The 20,349-nt window shown below is 42.7% G+C and overlaps 1 protein-coding gene across 1 annotated transcript in view; it reads left to right on the top strand.

The window, feature by feature from the left end:
- ECE1 (endothelin converting enzyme 1) overlaps nt 1–19,241 on the top strand; it is a 54,531-nt gene extending 35,290 nt beyond the window's left edge. The window contains exons 5-8 of the mRNA XM_044668713.1: nt 13,952–14,073; nt 15,431–15,577; nt 17,515–17,580; nt 18,969–19,241. Coding sequence (XP_044524648.1) covers nt 13,952–14,073; nt 15,431–15,577; nt 17,515–17,580; nt 18,969–19,241 — 608 coding nt within the window. The remainder of the gene's footprint in view (nt 1–13,951; nt 14,074–15,430; nt 15,578–17,514; nt 17,581–18,968) is intronic.
- Nucleotides 19,242–20,349: the final 1,108 nt, after the last annotated feature.

Raw genomic sequence — 20,349 nt, 5'->3', positions numbered from 1 at the left:
AAAAAAAAAAAAAAGAGCAAACACTTAGAACAGTTTCTTCCTTTTACAGTAACTGTTCCTGCCTGTTGTGGCAGATGTTTGTCCAGGTCAGCCAGAGGGAGCTGGGCAGTTCTTTTTCTGGGCTCTCAAGGCCAGTGTTCAGAAGACATTTTGTTATTCAGTTTGTAATAAAGAATTTGATTGACTGTTTGGAAACACCAGGAGACTTAGTCTCAATGCAAACACCACAGGAATCACACTAATTTACTTTGCTTAGAGGCCTTGTACTTCCCTAGGTCAAGGATGTAGCAGGGCAGTGCCAGACGTTGGTGGTAGTGAGGATGGGGGAGAAAGGACCACTGATCAAAAAGGAATTGTAAATTATTTGGTAAAAAGGTAGTGACTAAACATTTCATTAAAGACAGTTTGGAGTAATAGATAGAAGGCTGGCCTTGGCAACAGGAAGACCAGATTTCAAATCCTGTTTCTTCCTTTTCATTTTTCCCCCTAAAACCCTTAACTTCAGTCTTAGTATCAAGTGTTAAGACAGAAGAACGGCTCCAGGACTAGGCAATTTTGGGTTAAGTGACTCCAGGGTCACACAACTAAGAAGTTTCTGAGGCCAGATTTGAATCTAGGATCTCCCTTCCCCAGGCCTGGCTCTTTATCTCCTGTGCTACCTAGCTGTTCTCCTTTGCCCTTTGCAACTTTCTAGGACTATAAATTATGCATAAATTGTGACCTGAATTGGTGGAATGAGTTTTTATATTGGTTCTCTTCACACATCTATGCTCGCGTTCTCTCGTTCTCTCTCTCTCTCTCTCTCTCTCTCTCTCTCTCTCTCTCTCTCTCTCTCTCTCTTTTCCCCTCCCTTTCGACAGAAACCAACCACACTGTCTTTTTGTCTCAACTCTCCCATTCAGAGCCTCGGACCTGGCTGCTAAGTTGGGAGAGCAGCTTCTCCATCCTATAGCCTAGTCCCCAGAGGAAATCACCAGAGCCCAGCAAAGCAGGACTGTGAAGCCGGGCTTTCCCCTTCCCTCTGTAACACACGGTGAAAGTAGTTAAGGATCTTTCTTAGTTACTCTCACTATTGTTGCCCAGAGAGCTGTTCACAGTCAACCGAACGGACACCTGCTTTTTGTCACAGCAATCTTGCTGGGTTGGCGGCCAGGTAGCTCCGAGACAGCCCAGAGTTGGCAGAAAAGCTTCTTCCTGAAGTTGTTTCCTCCCAGTAAGTTTTGGCTCCATCTTGGGGGCAAAAACCCTGGACTTGAGAGTTAGGAAATCTCCATTCAAATGGTGGCTTCGCTCATAATTGCTGTGTGCCTAGAAGGAAGCCACACTCTGTCTCTGAGTCTAGGTTATCCTGTCTGTTAAATGGAGAATAATCTCCTGCCCCCTTTCTGGCTCACAGGGTCCTGGTGAGGAAAGAGAGAAGATAACGTGGCCTGGCTATGTGATGGGTAGTACTCTGTGTTGACAGCTGTAACAAATACTGCTTAAAGCCAGCGTGGGGGTGTTTCTCTTTTCCTTGGCAGCTGGGCAGAGGAGTAGCTAGAGCATTGGGTTTGGAATTGGGAATAACCCCGTTCAAATCCTGCCTCAGACATTTACTAGGCTGTGTGATCCAGGGCAAGTCACAGAGGTTGTCTGCCTCAGTTTCCTCTGCTGTAAAATGAGGGGCTTGAACTCATTGGCCTCTAAGGTCACTTCCATCTCTAAATCGAAGTTCCTTGGATGTCCCAGTGCTTAGTAAACTCTGAGGCACTTTAAAAGTAGGAGTTTGCTGTTTTTCTCTTAACCTCTGGCTCCAGTGGAATCTGTCATCCTTTCGGAGGCTATCCCAGAGACCTTCCCATAGGCATCTCTCATGCCAAGAAAGCAACAAATATGTGATTTATTCCACTTTGAAGCAGAGAGCAGAATGGAGTGGCCAGAATGGCCTGTCCACGTGGTCTCGGAATTCAGTTAGGGAAGGTGGAACTTTAAGAGAGAAAAAATACAGCTGGAGATGGAATAGTGTCAGAAAACTCGAGTTTTCCCAGCCATACCCCTTACTAGCAAGGCAATTCCCACCCAGAACCCCAACTTTCTTATATATAAATTGAGTATCATCTTTCACACATGAACTCTCACAAGGTTGTTGTATAGAAGGGACTTCAATGATAATTCATGGGAAATAAGTGCCATATAACTAGGAGCAGCTTTTTACTCATATTGTTCCCTTTAGAGTAAAATCAGCCTCGTCACGAGTGGAAAATAGATTTGAAATATCCTAACACTATCACCCCATGGGAAGGGAATGAGGCTATAGTTTGGGGAGTCAGAAGACCTGAATTCAAATTCTAACTCTCCTGGTTGGATGATGTTGAGCAAGTAACCTCCCTTCTTAGGGCTTCAGTTTTGCCTTCTATAAAATGAAGGGGTTGGAGAAAGAGAAGCAGCTTGGCTTAATAGATAGACTATTGGGCTTGGTGTCGGAAAGACCCAAGTTTGAATCCTTCCTCAGCTATGTGACCTTGGGCAAATCATTTAATTACTTTGAGCCTCATTTTTCTCTCCTGTAAAATGAAGATTAGTTGTGTTTTTTTTAAACCCTTACCTTCCATCTTGGAGTCAGTACTGTGTATTAGCTCCAAGGCAGAGGAGAAGTAAAGGCTAGGCAATGGAGGGTTAAGTGACTTGCCTAGGGTCACACAGCTGGGAAGTGTCTGAGGTCAGATTTGAACCTAGGACCTCCCGTCTCTAGTCCTGGCTCTCAATCCACTGAGCTATCCAGCTGCCCCCTAGGATTAGTTTTGATAAACTCTAAAATCCCTTTTAGCTCTAAATCTGTAAACCTGTGATTAGATTTTTTAATTCTTATATTGTATCTTAGTATCAATTCTAAGACAGAAAAGTGGCAAGGGCTAGATGATCAGTTAAGTGACTTGCCCAGGATCACACAGCTAGGAAGTATCTGAGTTCAGATTTGAACCCAGGTCCTCCCGACTCCAGGTGCTCTATCCACCATGCCATCTAGTTGCCCTGAATAGATCATAGTTAAGGATCTTTAGAGCTCTGACATTCCATGTTCTAAGATCCCTCTTACTGATGATTTTCTGTGATCTTTTCCAGCCCTAAAATTCTTTGTTCCAAGCTCCCTCCCTACTATTAAATTTTGTGTTTTAAAGTTCCTGCCCTTTCTTGACATTCTGTGTGCCAAGAACCCTTCCAGTTCTGACAGTCAATGTTCTAAAGCCCCTCTCCGCTCTAGCATCCCGTGTTCCAAGTTTCACATTATACATTCTCAGGTCTTCTTCTTGCTTTAACATCCCGTAATTGAAACCTCTTCTGTTTCTGACTTCAGCTGTTCTAAGAGCCCCTTTAATTCTAATGTCTTGTAATTCTATGACTCATTTACTCATAGAAATAAAATTATTTACTTCCTAACGGGACCAGGATTTATTTCCTCTCTCTTTCCTGTCTCCTCTGCCAAATTTCCCGATATGGGATAGTGCCCTTCCCACAATCCTTTTGCTCTCTGTAGCTGCTTATTGAGGTCTAGCTCAGGCCACAATATATGACACTGAGAAGATATGTCGTCTTCTGAGTGGACTTTCTGCCGTAGGCAGTAGATAGGACTTCAAGCTGGAAGATAGCTCAAAGAATGACCTGGCCACAAACGCAAAGAATTTCAGATGGATGGAGCCGTGGGCGCCATCTAAGCCTCTGGGCAAGATTCCTATTTTCTTTCTTTCTTTTTTAAACCCTTGTACTTCGGTGTATTGTCTCATGGGTGGAAGAGTGGTAAGGGTGGGCAATGGGGGTCAAGTGACTTGCCCAGGGTCACACAGCTGGGAAGTGGCTGAGGCCAGGTTTGAACCTAGGACCTCCTGTCTCTAGGCCTGACTCTCACTCCACTGAGCTACCCAGCTGCCCCTGCAAGATTCCTATTTTAAAACAGGTGGGAAAGATGTGCTTAAAAAAGGGGGAGATTGCCAGCTCCCAAGGCAGCCCATCTTTCCTTTTGGACAGCTCTAATCATTAGAAAGTTTTTCCTTCTATCAAGCCTGAAATCTCTGTAACTTCCATCCATTGGAGTTTAGCCAAATAAAACAAGTCATTTTGTAGATTTCAACCTGGAGGGAATCTGCTTCCTCTGTTAGGATGTAGATTCCGAAGGGCATCTCAGTAACACAGTGGATAGAGTGCCAGACCGAAATGGGGAAGTCCTGGGTTCAAATCTGGACTTAGACACTTCCTAGCTTTGTGATCCTGGTCAAATTAATTAACTCCAATTTACCTAGCTCTTACTGCTCTTCAGCCTTAGAACCAAAACTCAGGATTGATTCTAAGACAGAAGGTTAGGTTTTGTTGTTGGGTTTTTTTTAAGACTGTGGGGGATAACTGGGAGCCTCAGTGGATTGAGAGCCAGGCCTAGATTTGGGAGGTCCTGGGTTCAAATCTGGTCTCAGACACTTCCCAGCTGTGTGACCCTGGGCAAGTCACTTGACCCCCATTGCCAACCCTTACCACTCTTCTGCCTTGGAGCCAATACACAGTATTGATTCTATGGCAGAAAGTAAGAGCTGAAAACTCCTTGCAAGTAGCAATAGATCCGCTCTTTGTATTTGTAACCATAGCCCTTAACAGATTGTTTGGCACCTAGTAGGCATTTAATAAATGCTTATTGATTAATTGACTCTTGCTGCATCATTCATTGCATTACTGTGGGTGACAGCCCTGAAAGCCAGATCAAGCATTTATAGCTCCCACTATGTGTCAGGCATTGTGCTAAGCAATGGGGATCCAAAAAAAGATTTTTTAAAAATTAAAAATAATATGGTGGCTGTTTTCACTTTTTTAAAAACAGCGAGCGTATTACCCCCAATTATTCTCTTCTCTCCGTGTTAGAAAATTCATTTAATTTCCAGTTTTTTAAACTTCCATGGCCATGTGGGCAGGGAGCCGCTTCCCTGAGCTGGCCTGGGAGGGCAAAAGGATTTGGATGTAGAGCACAGGCTGTTGGGATTTTGCCCTTAAAGGCTCAGAAAGCTTCTCAGGGTTAAGGGAGCCGTTTTAGTTATCTTTACTGCTGCTCTCTGCGGTGTCCACCTCCCACTTAAGCTAATGCTGGAGGCATGTGGGGCCTGGGAAAAAGGAAAGAGCAGACTTCAGGAGCAAGATAAGGCTAAACTTTGTTAATTTAGCCCAATAATTAACACCTTCTAATAACAGAAGGCTGAGCTGAACTTACTAACTTCCTCTAATACTCCAGAATTCTGGGCTGCAAAGTAGTAGCTTGTGGGGGCAGGATAGCCTCCCCAGGAGGCAGGGAGACAAGGAGGGGTGTTGAAAGCATCCCCTCAGGTGAAAACCCTGAAGGGGCTGATTGTTGCTAAAAAACACTGGGCTTACCAGGTAGCAGCAAACGTTCAACTGTTCAGTTAAAGGGGGGAGGAGAAAAAAAGATTTAGAACTTATCCTTCCATGGAGGAAAAACTGGGTGTTTCTGATTGGCTTTATAGTATCAGACCAGCAGCTGTAGCATGTGGCTAATCCACCCTTTTTGTCTATTTTAAAACTGCTCTACTAACTTAGAGCCCAAACTCCAGAATTTAGCTACTAAAGACCTGACTTAAGGATAGTAAAAAGTGAAGAAAATTGAAGAAGATTGAGGAAACTCATCAAATGTTTGTGGTCTGCCAAATGTAATAATTAAAACTGGTTGCCAAGTATAATAATTAAAAATTTGGTTTGACAAAGATAAGGGTTAAAAAAAAAGAATTGCTATGGTTGCCATTTATAAAAATTAAAGTTAAACTATGAGTCAGTAGGCTGTTAGTAGCTTTATTTTTACAGCAAGGTAGAGCTATTAAAGTGGGAAATATAGGAAGGAGGTAGAAAATATCACCTAGCTAAAAATACCCTAAGTCCTAGTCCTAGTGCCTCTAGACTTCGAATGCAAATCTCACCAGAATCTAAAATCCAGATCAGGAAGCCAAAATCCAAAGAGCCAAAGATGCTGAAAAACCACTGAGAGAACCTTCAGTGCACATGAGGCCAAGACTGCCAAGAATCCCACCAGAGCTCAGGCTCCCTAGGCTAAAGGCCACCAAGAATGAAGAGCCTAAGAATTCACCAAGCATAGAGAGAGCGCATCTCTCTCAGGCTCCCACTTATATACAGTTTTCTCCACCCATCATCTCTCCTCGTCACATCTCAGAAATCAATCACAGCCTTTCAATTTGCCTAGCACTGCTGGGGTGAGGGGTGGGGGGAGTGCTTGTGGCCTTTTAGGGCATGAACTTTGTTAGTGACTTACTAAGTATTAAGTAAGGATACTTTTTTAAATTAAAAAGAATATTTTTCCATGGTTACATGATTTATATTCTTTCCCCACCCCCATGATTCCCATCCACCCTCCCTGTAGCCAATGTGCATTTCCACTGGGTTTTACATGTGTCACTGATCAAAGCCTATTTCCATATTATTGATAGTTGCACTGGGGTGATCGTTTAGAGTCCACATCCACAATCATATCCCCATTGACCCATGTGATCAAGCAGTTGTTTTTCTTCTGTGTTTCTGCTCCCACAGTTCTTCCTTTGGATGTGGATAGCATTCTTTCTCCTAAGTCCCTCAGAATTGTCCTGGATCACTGCATTGTTGCTAGTAGAGAAGTCCATTACATTCGATTGTGTCACAGATCCATCTCTGTGTATAAGGTTCTCCTGGTTCTGCTCCTTTCACTCTGCATTACTTCCTGGAGGTCATTCCAGTTCACATGGAATTCCTCCAGGTCATTATTCCTTTGAGCACAATAGTATTCCATCATCAACAGATACCACAATTTGTTCAGCCATTCCCCCAATTGAAAGGCATCCCCTTGTTTTCCAATTTTTTGCCACCACAAAGAACATGGCTATAAATATTTTTGTACAAGTCTTTTTCCTATCATCTCTTTGGGGTATAAACCCAGCAGTGGTATGGCTGGGTCAAAGGGCAGGCAGTCATTTAAAGCCCTTTGGGCATAGTTCTAAATTGCCATCCAGAATGGTTGGATCAATTTCACCACTCCACCAGCAATGCATTAATGTCAAGTAGGGATACTTTAAATTCTTGATTGATGAACTTAAAATAGACAAAGAGAATAAAAATTCCCTTTCACATTCTCCTTCATGTTAGAAAATTCACTTAATTTCCAGTTCTTTTAACTGATCTTTGTAGGACTGGGTCTCCAGACTCATCCTCACTGGCCTGTTATCTGAACTCTAATTTATTGATATGCTTCCTCAATTATAGTGTCACAGTATTTTAAATGTGGTCTGACCAGAGCAAAGAACAATAGGACCTCTCATCCTCTTGTGCACTAAAGTCCAAAACCCTCATTAAAAAAAAAAAACAACCCTTAACTTCTGTCTTAGAATCAGTACTGTGTTTTGGTTCTAAGGCAGAAGAGCGGTCAGGGTTAGGCAATGGGGGTGAAGTGACATGCCCAGGACCACCCAGCTGGGAATTATCTGAGGCCAGATTTGAACTTAGGACCTCCCATCTCTAGACCTGGCTCTCTATTCATGGAGCCACCCAGCTGCCCCAAAAAACCCTTATTTTACAGATGAGGGAACTGAGACAGAGAGAGGAAGTGACCTCCCCAAGGCTACATAGCTAGGAAGTAGCTGAGCTGGGATTTGATCTCAGATTGGTTGACTCTGAATCCATTGCTCTGACTACTAGTCTGTAGGTACCTCCCTTAACATAGGAAAACTTCACAATAATCTTTTTTTAAAAATTGAACCAGATCTGTGGTTTCTCTTGTTAATATGAAAAATGATAGAGGCTGCTATAAATATATATATTAGTATTTTAATTAAAGCCATGTTGATAGATAAAATCATTAGACCACGCGCTTGTAAGCATTCAAAACTGCCGCCTCCATACTGCCTCCTAGCCAAGCGCCTACTCGCCAAAGAGAGAGAGACCACTCCCTCCTAACCCACGAGATTTAAGCGCTCCCCTGCGTCAAGACGTCGGAAACGGAAACCAGTTGGACCATGTTGGATCAAGGGAAATGTAGTTTTGATACATTTCCCTTGTCCATAGAAATATATACATTTTTAGATGGTTTTTTCCAATTTCCTTTTTACACTCTGAAGTAGGGAGCATGAGGTGAGGAAATTCTCTCTGCCAATGAGATCTCTTCATGGCTTTTGATTTGTAGTCTTAGAGAGTTGCCTGGGACACTGGGAGGTTGTAAGAGAAGACCCAGGATCACAGAGCTAGTAAATGTGAGAGAGAATACCAAACCAGGTCTTCCCACCACCTAGGCTAGCCACGCAGCCCTCTGTCGGAAACAGGGGGCAAATTCAGTGCCTTGTCTCTGGGGGGGGGGGGGGTTTAACTGAATGTGTAGATTAAAGTGGAAGAAGAAACAGGTTCAGAAAACAGAAGGGATTTAAATGTCTGAGTTTACACATATAGTAAAGGGACAGCTGGGATCTGTCCTCAAGTCTCCTGACTCCAAGCCTACTTCTCCTTCCTCCATCACTGTCTTGAACCCAGGTTGCTCACAGATGGCATAGGAGGCCATGCTTTATACTCATTCTCTGATTTGAACCTCACATCAGCCCCTAGGAAGTAATTGCTTCCATTTTCCCCATTGAACAGATAAGAAAGCTGAGGCCAAGAGAAGTGGCATGATTTCCCAGTAGGTTGGTGCCTCTGGACCTAAGTGGCAGTGGCTAGATTAGAACCCCCTGGTCCTTGGCAACCACGGGCTAGCCTCTGCTTTCCCCTGGGGCCTTCTGGTGCACCAGGCTCCCCCCACCCTCCACCTTGCCTTGTTGTGCTGATACTTTCCTGGCTGGCCCTTGTGTGGGGAGGAGGGAGGACTGGCCTCCCTAGCCTGGTGATTTACTGGAACTTGGAGAGGCCCAGCCTGGGAGCTGTGCTCACCATTCTTTCCAAAGCCTTTGTTTGGGGCTCTTATCTCTAGTGGCCTTCCTCCAGCCACCAAGGGAGGGTGAGGGCCAGCCCCAACCTGGCTCAGGGTGTCTCTGACCTAGACTCCAACCCTTCCCCTTACCCCCCACCGCAGCCTTGGCATTTCAGGGTCCAAACTGGAGCCAGATGTTTGCGCTGGGGAAGCTACTGCTTTCTGGGGGCCATAGCGCTTGGCCCCAGCCTCTGGGTGGGTCCTTCTGCCCTCCTGTCTTTGAAGGAGGGAGGGAGGCAGAGATTCTGGGCTGATGCTGCGGAGGGGTTCCCATAGAAACGCAGGTTTCTCTGTGTGACTCGCCTCTGACACCTCTTCTCCTCCCCCTCCCTTCTCCCAGCTGCTTTCTCATGCAAACAACAGTGGTATGCTGGAAAGCCAGGCAGTTTGGAGATTATATGTTCTCCCTGCCTTGGAACCCTGGGAAAGGCCCTTCTCCCTTCCCTCCTCTCCTCCCACCCTTCCCACTATTCCCTCCTCCCCTTCCCACTTCTTTTCTTTCCTCCATAACCTCTGTCTCTCCCCTACTGCATCCCTGTCCCCTTTTTTTCTCACTTCAGCTTCTCTTCTCCTCCCCATCTTCCCTTGTTCTTTTCTCCCTCTTCTCTCTCCCCTATCTCACTCTCTCCCTTCTCTTTTCTACTCCTTAACCCTCCCTCCTCCTCTTCTCCATTTTCACCTAGGTTTTTTTTCCCTTTTCCTCTTTTCCCTTCCTCCCTTCCCCCTTTCTCCTTGCCCTTCTCCTTTACTCATTCCCTCTTCCCGAACTCTTCCCTTTTTCTTCTTACAATCCCTCTCTCCTCTCCCCCATCCCCCCTTTTCCTCCATTCTGGACCTTCTCCTTTCCCTTCTTCATCCTGTCCCGCTGGTCTTTCCCCCATCCTATACCCCCATCTTTCTCTCTTTCTCTTTCCCTTACTTTATACCTACCCTTCTCTTCTTTCTTATCTTCTTTAATTTCTTCCCTTGTTTCTTTTCCCTCTCCTCATTTCTGGCTTCTCTTCTTTCTTATCTTTGTCTCATTCCCTCTCTCTCCTCTTCCATTGCCATTCCTTTTCTCTTCCTCTCATCTCTCCATTTTCTCTTTTTCTCATCTTATGACACAGAAAACCACTGCCTTTCCCAGAAGGCCTCCTGTTCTTCCTTCCCAGGCTAAAGCGTTTAAAGCATTCTGTAAACCTTAAATCAAAATGGAAATGGAAATTGTTGTTCTCTCTATCACACTACACTGCCTCCATTCTTAACCATTCTTCATAGTCAGTTATGGTTGAAAAGCATGTCTCCGTGCCACAGTGTGAAATTTATTATCTACAAATTTAATTTCAGATGATTAAATAAATCTACATCAATGTAATAAAAGTTGACACGCCAGAGCCTTATTTAATACAAATTAAATATAGATTTTTGAATTGGAAACAGACCATAGCGTGCTGAAGCTGGGAAGGAACTTTAGAAAATAGACTATTGCAGATGGAAGAAACTTAGAACTCAGAACGTCGGGGCTGGGAGGGAATTCAGAACACAGACTCTTTCTAGCACTGGCGGCCTATATTCTAACATTCTGTGTTCTAAGGTCTTGTCAAGCTCTTGACATCCTTTGTTCCAAGTTCCCTGCTAGCTTTAAAATTATGTTCCTGCAATATGGAAATATGTTTTGCCTGTTAATGCATGTATAACTCAGATCAAATCTCCTGCCAGCTCCGGAAGGGAGAAGGGAAGGGAGGGAGATGAATCTGATCATATAACTTAGGAAAACTGGTATGGAAACTTGTTATTACATGTAATTGGCGAAAAATAAATTTTAAAAATATAAAATTATGTTCTAAGATCCTTCCTATTTCTGACATTCCATATTCTAAAATTCTATGTTCTACATTCCCTCCCAGCCCTGACATTTCATGCCCCAACATTCTGGGGTCTTAGTTTCCTTCTAGTTCTGTCTGTGTTTTAAAATCTAGGTCTTAAGTTCCCCACTTGCTTCATTGCTCTGTGTTCTAAGGATTATTACAGGTCTGACATTTCACGTTTTAACATTCTGTGTTCTAAGGTCCTTTACAGCTTGAACATTGATTTTATGACTATGGCCCCACCCCAGGACAACAGGCACTTTCAGAGAGTCTGCCTTTATCAGAACATTTCATGTCTCCAAAAATTTAATTGCTAAATTACAATAAAATCAGGCAGCAGGCCAGCCAGGTTACTAAGGAGAAGCATAAAGAAATAGAATGGATGGCCAAAGGTAACTAAAAACTTAGAGCGAGGGACGAAATGAGATGCAGTTTACAAGGGAGAAAAAGGAAAATGGAAAACAAGTCTTTAAATAGCCTGTGTACCTGAAGAGGAAATGAATTAATAATGAATGAGGCTTTGAGTACTTTATATGAGTTACAGCCTTAAGCAGAAAAAAAAAATGACTGTGATCTGAAAATTGGGACAGACCCATATATTCTCCAATTCCTTCTCCCTCCCCCTTCTGCCAGTTCTGAAGTGGGAGAATTTCGGGCCAGAATGGAAAGGCTAAAGCTCCCCTATGTCTGATGCTTCCCAAGCCTAAAGTTGGGGTAATGAAAGCTTAAGCATTTAGAGAATGCCTACTATGTGTCAGGTCCTGCTAGTGTTTACATATGAAATGATATTTGTAAACCTACCTCATCACCATTGTGAGTTTTTTTTTGGTTGGGGAAACTGAGGTACATATTGTATTTTATGGATTGGAGATATTGTAGATATAATTTATGGTTGGGGAAACTGAGTCAGATATTGTATTTTATGGGTTGGGAATATTGTAGATATAATTTATGGTTGGGGAAGCTGAGGCAGATATTGTATTCCCATAGCATAGTACCTGGCACATTTTTGTTGTTCTGTCATCTTTTTCACTTGTATCTGACTCCTTTTGAACCAAACTGGGTCAAAGATTCTAGAGTGGTTTGCCATTTCCTTCTCCAACTCATTTTACAAATGAGGGAACTGAGGCAAACAGGGTTAAGTGACTTGCTCAGAGTCACACAGCTAGTAAATGTCTGAGGGAGGATTTGAACTCAGGTCTTCCTGACTCCAGGTCAAATGTTCTATCCACCATGCCACCATCTGCTTTCTTTGGCAAAGGAAGACCCAAAATCCAGAAGAGATTATAACAGAAACTATATAAGGCTTGATTTTACTGTAATTTGGGGGGAGTGAGGGAGTTATGCTTCAGGCCTCCCTCTTAGGAAGTAAACTTTTCCAGGAGAGAGAGAGAGAGAGAGACAAGAGAGAGAGAGAGAGAGAGAGAGAGAGAGAGAGAGAGAGAGAGAGGCTGAATGCTGTTGTGAATTGTCAGGGAGCCCACCCTTAACAGAGTATTCCACATCTCTGAAAATGTAATTGAAAAAATGCAATAAAAGGATGTGGCAGCCTAGCCAGGTTATTAAGGAAGAGTACAGTCTAAAGAAAGAGCATGGATATGGGAAAAGAGATCTAAAAAACCATGAATTATGAGTGAGCACACCTGGATTTTCAAGCCCTGGCTCTGCCACTTAGTGATACGTGACCTTAGAAAGTCATATCTCTTCCCTGAGTCCCAGTTGCCTCATTTGCAAAAAGAAAGAGCTTGGATGAGAATCTAGTAAATACAATAAAATTTTATCTTAAAATGTCAAAACCATCTTAATTCACAGGTTATATATTGTATAAAAATAGATGACATCACAGGCTGTACCTTACTATTCCCTGGATCAAATGATCTCTAAGTCCCCTTCCTGTTCTGACAATTTATATTCTAAGCTCCATTCTAGCTCTGAAAATCTTTGTTTTAAGGGACCTCCCAGCTTCTGACATTGTGTTTTAAGGTCCATTCTAGCACTAACATTTTATGGTCTAAGATCCCCTGTAGTTCTATTATTCTGTGTTCTAAGTTCCACTCTAGCTCTAACATTCTGCATTCTCAGGTATACTCCAGCTTCAGTGTCCTGTATTCTTAGATCTATTCCAGCTCCAACATTCTGTGTTCTAAGGTCTATGCCTACTTCAGGATTATGTGTGTGTTCTAAGGTCTACTCTATCTCCAACATTATGTGTTCTAAGGTCTACTCTATCTCCAACATTATGTGTTCTAAGGTGTACTCTATCTCTCCAACATTATGTGTTCTAAGGTGTACTCTATCTCTCCAACATTTTGTGTTCTAAGGGCCACTCTAGCTCCAACATTCTGTGTTCTAAGATCTACTATAGCTCCAACATTCTGTGTTCTAAGATCTACTATAGCTCCAACATTCTGTTTTCTAAGATACACTCTAGCTCCAGCATTCTGAGTTCTGAGGTCCACTTTAGCTCCAGCATTCTGTGTCCTAAGATCTACCCCAGCTTCAGCATTCTGTGTTCTAAGACCTACTACAGCTCCAACATTGTTTTCTAAGATCCACTCTAGCTCCACCATTCTGTATTCTAAGGTCCACTCTCCAGCATTCTGTGTTCTAAGGTCCACTCCAGTTCCAGCATTCTGTTTTCTAAGATCCACTACAGCTCCAGCATTCTGTATTCTAAGGTTCACTCTAGTTCCAACATTCTGTGTTCCAAGGTCCACTCTAGCTCCAACATTCTGTATTCTAAGGTCTATTTTAGCTCTGACATTCTGTGTTCTAAAAGTTTATTCTACCTTTAACAGTTCCTAAGGTTCCTTCTTGCCCTGAAATTCTGTCTTCAAAGAGCCATATCAGTTCTGAAATTCTACTCTTAGGTTCATTGAAATGCCAACAACCCATGTTCCAAAGCCCTGTATAATCTATTTTCTAAGTTCCCTCCCACCTCTGTGTTCTAAGATTCCATTGAGGTCTGTCATTTTGTCAAAGCTCCCTCCTAGCTCTGGCATTCTAAGTCCTCTTCCAGCTCTAAAAGCCCAAGTTTGAAGGTGACTTTCATTTCTAAAAGCCTGTGGTTTCCTGAATGAGCTTAGTTCAAGAAGAGTGAAATCTAACTGGGGAACCCAGTTTCAGCTGCCTTTTGTTCTTTTAGAAAATGCCACTGCCAGCACCAATGAGGCTGAGCGCAAGGCTCAACAATATTACCAAGCCTGCATGAATGAGAGCAAGATCGAAGAGCTGAAGGCGAAGCCCCTGATGCAGCTGATCGAGAAGGTAAGGCTTTCCTGCCCAATAGGCTGTCTTGGCTGCCTTGTCTTTGCCTATCTCCCTCCCCTTCCTGAGCCCTGCTTTGCCTTTCAGGAGGCTTCCTTTTTTTTCACTTAATTCATAACAGTTATCAAGAAACACAAACTTTTCACAGCATAAAGAAGAATTTTAAAAGAGAATTGTCTAAAAACAGTGGACTTCTTACAGATCATTTTTGGTTGCTGGGGTTTTGGGGGAAGGGAGGGTACACTGTAAATGCCATTTAATAAGATAATAGCAAAGCCTCCCTGTGTTTGTGGAAACTCACTTTCCCAGGCAGGGAGCTTACACTTATGGGGTCATAGGTCCAAAGATGAGCACAGTGCTGCCTGGGACCCAATGGGCACTTTCTAGATTCTAGCTGGCAGACTAGAAGGGATCTCAGAGCCCCATTTAACCCAGTCCCTTGCCTTGATAGTGGAGGAAACTGAGGCCTAGGAGAAGAAATAAGTAGTGATTCAGGGTTCTTTCCAAACTGCTTCCATTTCTAACTCTACGCTCATGGATGGTAGCCTATTTAGAAGAGGAAATTCTCAGTGTCACTACTTCCTTTTCCTTGAAGGGTGTATGTATGAAAGACAGATGGTCTTGGCCCAGGATTAGAGAGAAACCTCATCTGTGAGGAGGGAGCCCCCAGTGGCTTCTTCCCCTCCCCTTCAGGAAATGGGAGGGGTGCCTTTCATCATTCCTCCTTCTCTTCTCCCTGTGATATCACAATGAGAAAGCTGAGCTGGTGACCTATGGGCTGCCAGCCAGGGCATCAGGCATAGGATGAAGGACTCTTTGACGGAGGTCCTCCCAACCTTGACATTCTATGTTCTAGACTCTCCCTCCCAGCCCTGACATTCTATGTTCTAGACTATCCCTCCCAGCCCTGACATTCTATGTTCTAGGCTCTCCCTCCCAGCCCTGACGTTCTATGTTCTAAGGTCCCTCCCAGATCTGATATTCTGTGTATTTCCCTTAGAAAAAATAATAAATCACCTCTTTTCTCTAAAATGTGGCTTGTGATCACTGCAGAAAGGTGACCATCACATAAGTTTATACTAATGCCCACTGCCTACCTTCTACTGAATCTCTTTGTCTCTCCTATTTCCCATAGGGCTTGAAACGGGGTTCAAACCTTGCTATCAGGAGACATTTGAATATGAATTCTGACTTTACACTTACTAGCTATGTGACCCTGGGCAAGTTTCTTTCCCTCTCTGAGTCTCAGTTTCCATATCTATAAAATGATGAAATACCCTGTTGCCCCACTATGACTAAGAGGGGTTCTCACCAGGTCCTGAAGCTTCTCACCTCTATTCTCTCTCATCTCCCATAGCTTGGTGGCTGGAATATCACAGGCCAGTGGGACAAAGACAACTTCCAGGAGATCCTGCAGGTGGTCACTGCTCACTATCGTACTTCCCCTTTCTTCTCTGTTTATGTCAGTGCCGACTCAAAGAACTCCAACAGCAATGTGATTCAGGTGAGTTCTACCCCCCTGGGCCATCTGGGGCCCCAGCCTCTGAATTGTACAAAGACATCTAGCCTTTGGGAAGCCCTGGATGGCTGAAAATATCTGGGCAGTTTGCCTGTTGCCTGTCCAGGATATTTGTGCACTTCTCCCTATCCCAAATTGTGCCAGTTTCCTTCCTTCCCTAGATGAGGAAACTGAGGACTAAAGAGAAGAGAATGGGGGCAGCTGGATAGCTCAGTGGATGGAGAGCCAGGCCTAGAGATGAGAGGTCCTGGTTCCAAATCTGGCCTCAGACACTTTCTAGCAGGGTGACCCTGGGCAAGTCCCTTAACCTCCATTGCCTAGCCCTTACTGTTCTTCTGCCTTGAAACCAATACACAGTATTGATTCTAAGATGGAAGGTAGAGGTGTTTTTTGTTTTGTTTTGTTCTTTAATAAATAAATAAATGAGTGAATGAATGAATGAATAAGTAAATAAGTGGGTGAATGAATGAGTAAATAAATAAATAAATGAAGGCAATAGAGTTGCCTAAGGTAGAAGAATCATCAGGCTTGAAATGCAGATCCAGTGTACTTCCCCTGACATCATGTTTTGGTTGGGCAATATATTTGGCATGTGTGTTTAAATAATTGTACTTTTAAACATAAGTAAATACTTTTACTTTATATATATATATTTTTTTTTTTAATTAAACCCTTACCTTCCATTTTAGAATCAATACTGTGAATTAGTCCTAAGGCAGAAGAGTGGTAAGGGCTGGGCAATGGAGAGTTAAGTGACTTGCCCAGGATCACACAGCTAGGAAGTGTCTGAAGCCAGATTTGAACCTAGGACCTCCCAGATTTGAACCTAGGACTTCCCATCTCTAGGCATGGCTCTCAATCCATGGAGCCACCCAGCTGTTCCTGTACTTTATATTTTAACATTAATTTTTAAAAATTTTGAGTTCCCAATTCTCTCCCTCTCTCCAGCCCCTCCTCCACCCATTGAGAAGGCAAGCAATATGATATCAGCTATGCATGTGAAGTCACGTAAAACATATTTCCATATTAACTATTTTGCAAAAAAAAGCAAGAAAAATAAGCAAGTGAAAAAATATGCTTCAATATTCACTCAAAGTTCATCAGTTTTCTCTCTGGAGATGATTTCTCATCATGGACCTTTGGAATTATCTTGGATCATTGTATCGATTAGAGTAGCTAAGCCTTTCACAAATGATCATTGTACAGTGTTATTGTTACTGTGTAAATTATTCTCTGGGTTCTGCTCACTTCACTTTGCATCAATCAGCTCATAAGTCTTCCCAGGTTTGTCATTTCTTATGGTACATTCCACATGATAGCCTATTTCAAGAGAATTCACTCACAGTCATATACCACAACTTGTTCAGCCATTCCTCAATTGATGGGTAACCCCTCAGTTTCCAATTCTTTGCTACCACAAAAAGAGCTACTATAAATATTTTTCTACATATGGGTTCTTTTTCTTTTATCTCTTTGGGATATAGATCTACTAGTGTTATTGCTGGATCACAAAGTATGCCCAATTTTATAACCTTTTGGGCATGGTTCCACATTGTTCTTCCAAATGACTGGACCAGTTCACAACTTCACCAACAATGCATTAGTGTCCTTATTTTTCCACATTCACTCCAGCATTTGTCATTTTCCTTTTTATTCAATCTGATGGGAGTGAGGCAATACCTCAGCGTTATTTTAATTTGCCTTTCTCTAATCCAGAGTGACTTAGGGTACCTTTTATGTGATATCTTTGATCTCTTCTTCCAAAAACTGCCTGTTCATATTCCTTGCCCATTTATCAATTGGGGAGCAGCTCTTATTTTTAAAAATTTGACTCGCTAATCGATGTTATTAATATCTGAGAAATGAGATCTGCTTGGCCTGTGTTCTTGATAATTACAAGTACATCTTTTGTTTCATTCTAGGTGGACCAGTCTGGTTTAGGATTACCTTCGAGAGATTATTATCTGAATAAGACAGAAAATGAGAAGGTGAGTATCACCAATCAGGGACTCCAGCTCCTCAAGGTCCCAGGTGCAAGGACTTCATCTTCTCCCTCTCCTCCCCTTTTTCTTTCCCTTTCTTTACTTCCCCTCTCTTTTCCTTTCCCCTCCAGTAATCCCTTTTGCTGAGCTTCTCCCCACCACAGAGTGTTGGAAACTAATAAACAGCATAAAGATGGCACTTAGCTGATGGCAGTAAACCCCCTTCAGCCAGGGAGGAAGTCTTCCCTGAACAAGTCACATGAAGTCCAAAGCAGCAGACAATAAACTTCTCTTTCAGTGAGAGATGCCCTTGGGCAGAGCTGAGCCCAACTTGCCTGCCTGGTATAGGAAAGAAAAATAAATGATTGTTGAATGAATGAATAAATGATTGAGTGTTGAAATTCATTCTGTAAATGAAACTAATTGCTATAGCATGTTTAACTTCTCTCGTTGAGCTTAATGTTAAATTATTAAATTTATAATAAGGCACCTTTTTTTTTAAAGGCCCTCGGAGGCAGCTAGGTAGCAAAATGGATAGAGTGCTAGACTGGAGTTGAGAGGAATCAAATTTGGCCTCAGAAACTTTCTAGCTGTGTGACCCTGAGCAAGTCACTTAACTCCAGTTGCCTGGCTCTTGCCATTCTTCTGTCTTAGAACTGTTACTAGGACAGAATAGATACTGAGACAGAAGGTGAAGATTAAAAAGTGGATTTGCTAGGTCGTGAATGTGCTATGGTCAGAACTTGATGAACATGGAAATATATGTTGCATGATAGCACATGTATAACCTATATCCTATTACTTGCCATCTCAGAGAGGGGACAGAAAGAATACAGATGGCAAAATGGCCCATTGAGGAATTTGCTTTCTTTTTTCTTTTTTTACTATGGATATTTTCTTTTTTTTCTACTTTTTTAATCTAGAATATTTTTCCATGGTTACATGATTCATGGTCCTCCCTACCTCCCGCTCTTTCCTCCCCACTCCCTAATCCGACAAGCAGTTCCACTGGGTACATGTATCATTATTCAAAACCTATTTCTATGTTATTCATTACTATGGATATTTTCTACAAGGGTTTTGTTTTTCTTTTTCTGATGACTTAGAAAGCGAGGGGGAGAGAAAGATTTTTTATTCATTTGGGGGGAAAAAAAGCAGAAAACTTAATTAAAAGAAAAAAGGAAGGGAACCTTGATGTAGAGTTGGAGGAGACCCCAAAGATCATCATCTACCTAAGGCCCTCATTTTAGAGGTAAGGAAATGGGCCCAAGATGGGAAAATGACTTACTTGTCCAAAGTCAAACATGAAAATTAGTGGCCAAGTTAAGACTAAAGCCCAGGTCCTCGAGCTTCCCTTCTGGTGCCCCTCACTATGTCACCCTGCCTCTTTCCAGGTCCTGACAGGTTACCTGAACTACATGGTGCAGCTGGGCAAGCTCCTAGGAGGGGGAGATGAGGAATCCATTCGTTACCAGATGCAGCAGATCTTGAACTTTGAGACGGCGCTGGCCAACATCACCATTCCCCAGGAGAAGCGCCGAGACGAAGAAGTCATTTACCACAAAATGTCTGCAGGAGACCTACAGGTGAATAGTCTGCCTCTTCTAGCAGAATATAGCAATGGACCCCTTCCTCTCCTTATTTGGCCCCTGTTGGGCTTCTTTTAGAGCCCACTTTCAAATGGGCTTTTCTTCCTCTCCTCCAAGCTTTCTTTCCTTAAAAAACTAAGTCAATGTTTAACTATCACTAATGTGTTGGTTTAGTGCCATTTGAGGATTGATTGAAGGAAAAGAATCAGGGAGAACAGAGATGGGTGACTTCAGGAGTTTGATGAACTGTCCTGTGGAAGAAAATTTAGAATTGTTCTTAGTCCTCTTAGCCCTGAGGGCAGAACTAGGAGCAACAGGGGCAAGTTACAGAGAGAATGGTTCAAGCTTTCTAACAAGGACTCTGTGTTCTGAGCTTCTATAGTTCCAGTTCTGAGATTCTATAATTCCAGCTCTGAGCTTCTGTGATTTCAATTCCAAGATTCTATAATCTTAGTGCTGAGATCCTGTGATTCTGGTTCTGAGATTCCATGATTCCAGTTTTGAGATTTTGTGATTTAAATTCTGAGATTGTTTCTCGTTCTAAGATGCCATGATTCCAGCTCAGAGCTTCTGTGATTCTAGTTCTGAGATTCCATGATTCCAGTTTTGAGGTTCCATGATTCCAGATTTGAGATTTCATGATTCTCATTTTAAGATTTTGTGATTTCTGTTCTGAGATTGTGTTTCACATTCTAAGATGCCATGACTCCAGCTCAGAGCTTCTGTCATTCCAGTTTTGAGAGTCTTAAGATTCCAATTCTGAGATTCTATGGCTCCAGTTTTGAGATTTTGTGACTTCAGTTTTGAGATTGTGTTTCGCGTTCTAATATTCTTTGATTCCAGTTCTGAGATTCCATGATTCCAGCTCAGAGCTTCTGTGATTCCAGTTCTGAGATTCCATGATTCCAGCTCAGAGCTTCTGTGATTCCAGTGCTGAGATTCCATGATTCCAGTTTTGAGATTTTGTAATGCCAGTTCCGTGACTCCAGGTCTAAGATCCTATGATTCCAGTTCTAAAATTTTGTGATTCCAGCTCTGAGGTTCCATGATTCCAGCTCAGAGCTTCTGTCTCTACAATTCTGAGAGTCTATGATTTCAGTTCTGAGATTCCATGACTCCAGTTTTGAGATTTTGTAACTTCAGTTCTGAGATTGTGTTTCACTTTCTAATATTCTGTGATTCCAGT

This window comes from Gracilinanus agilis, chromosome 3, assembly GCF_016433145.1.
Source record: "Gracilinanus agilis isolate LMUSP501 chromosome 3, AgileGrace, whole genome shotgun sequence".
Lineage (NCBI taxonomy): Eukaryota > Metazoa > Chordata > Mammalia > Didelphimorphia > Didelphidae > Gracilinanus > Gracilinanus agilis.
Note: the sequence above shows the minus strand (reverse complement) of the source record. Positions and strands in the feature narration are given on the sequence as shown.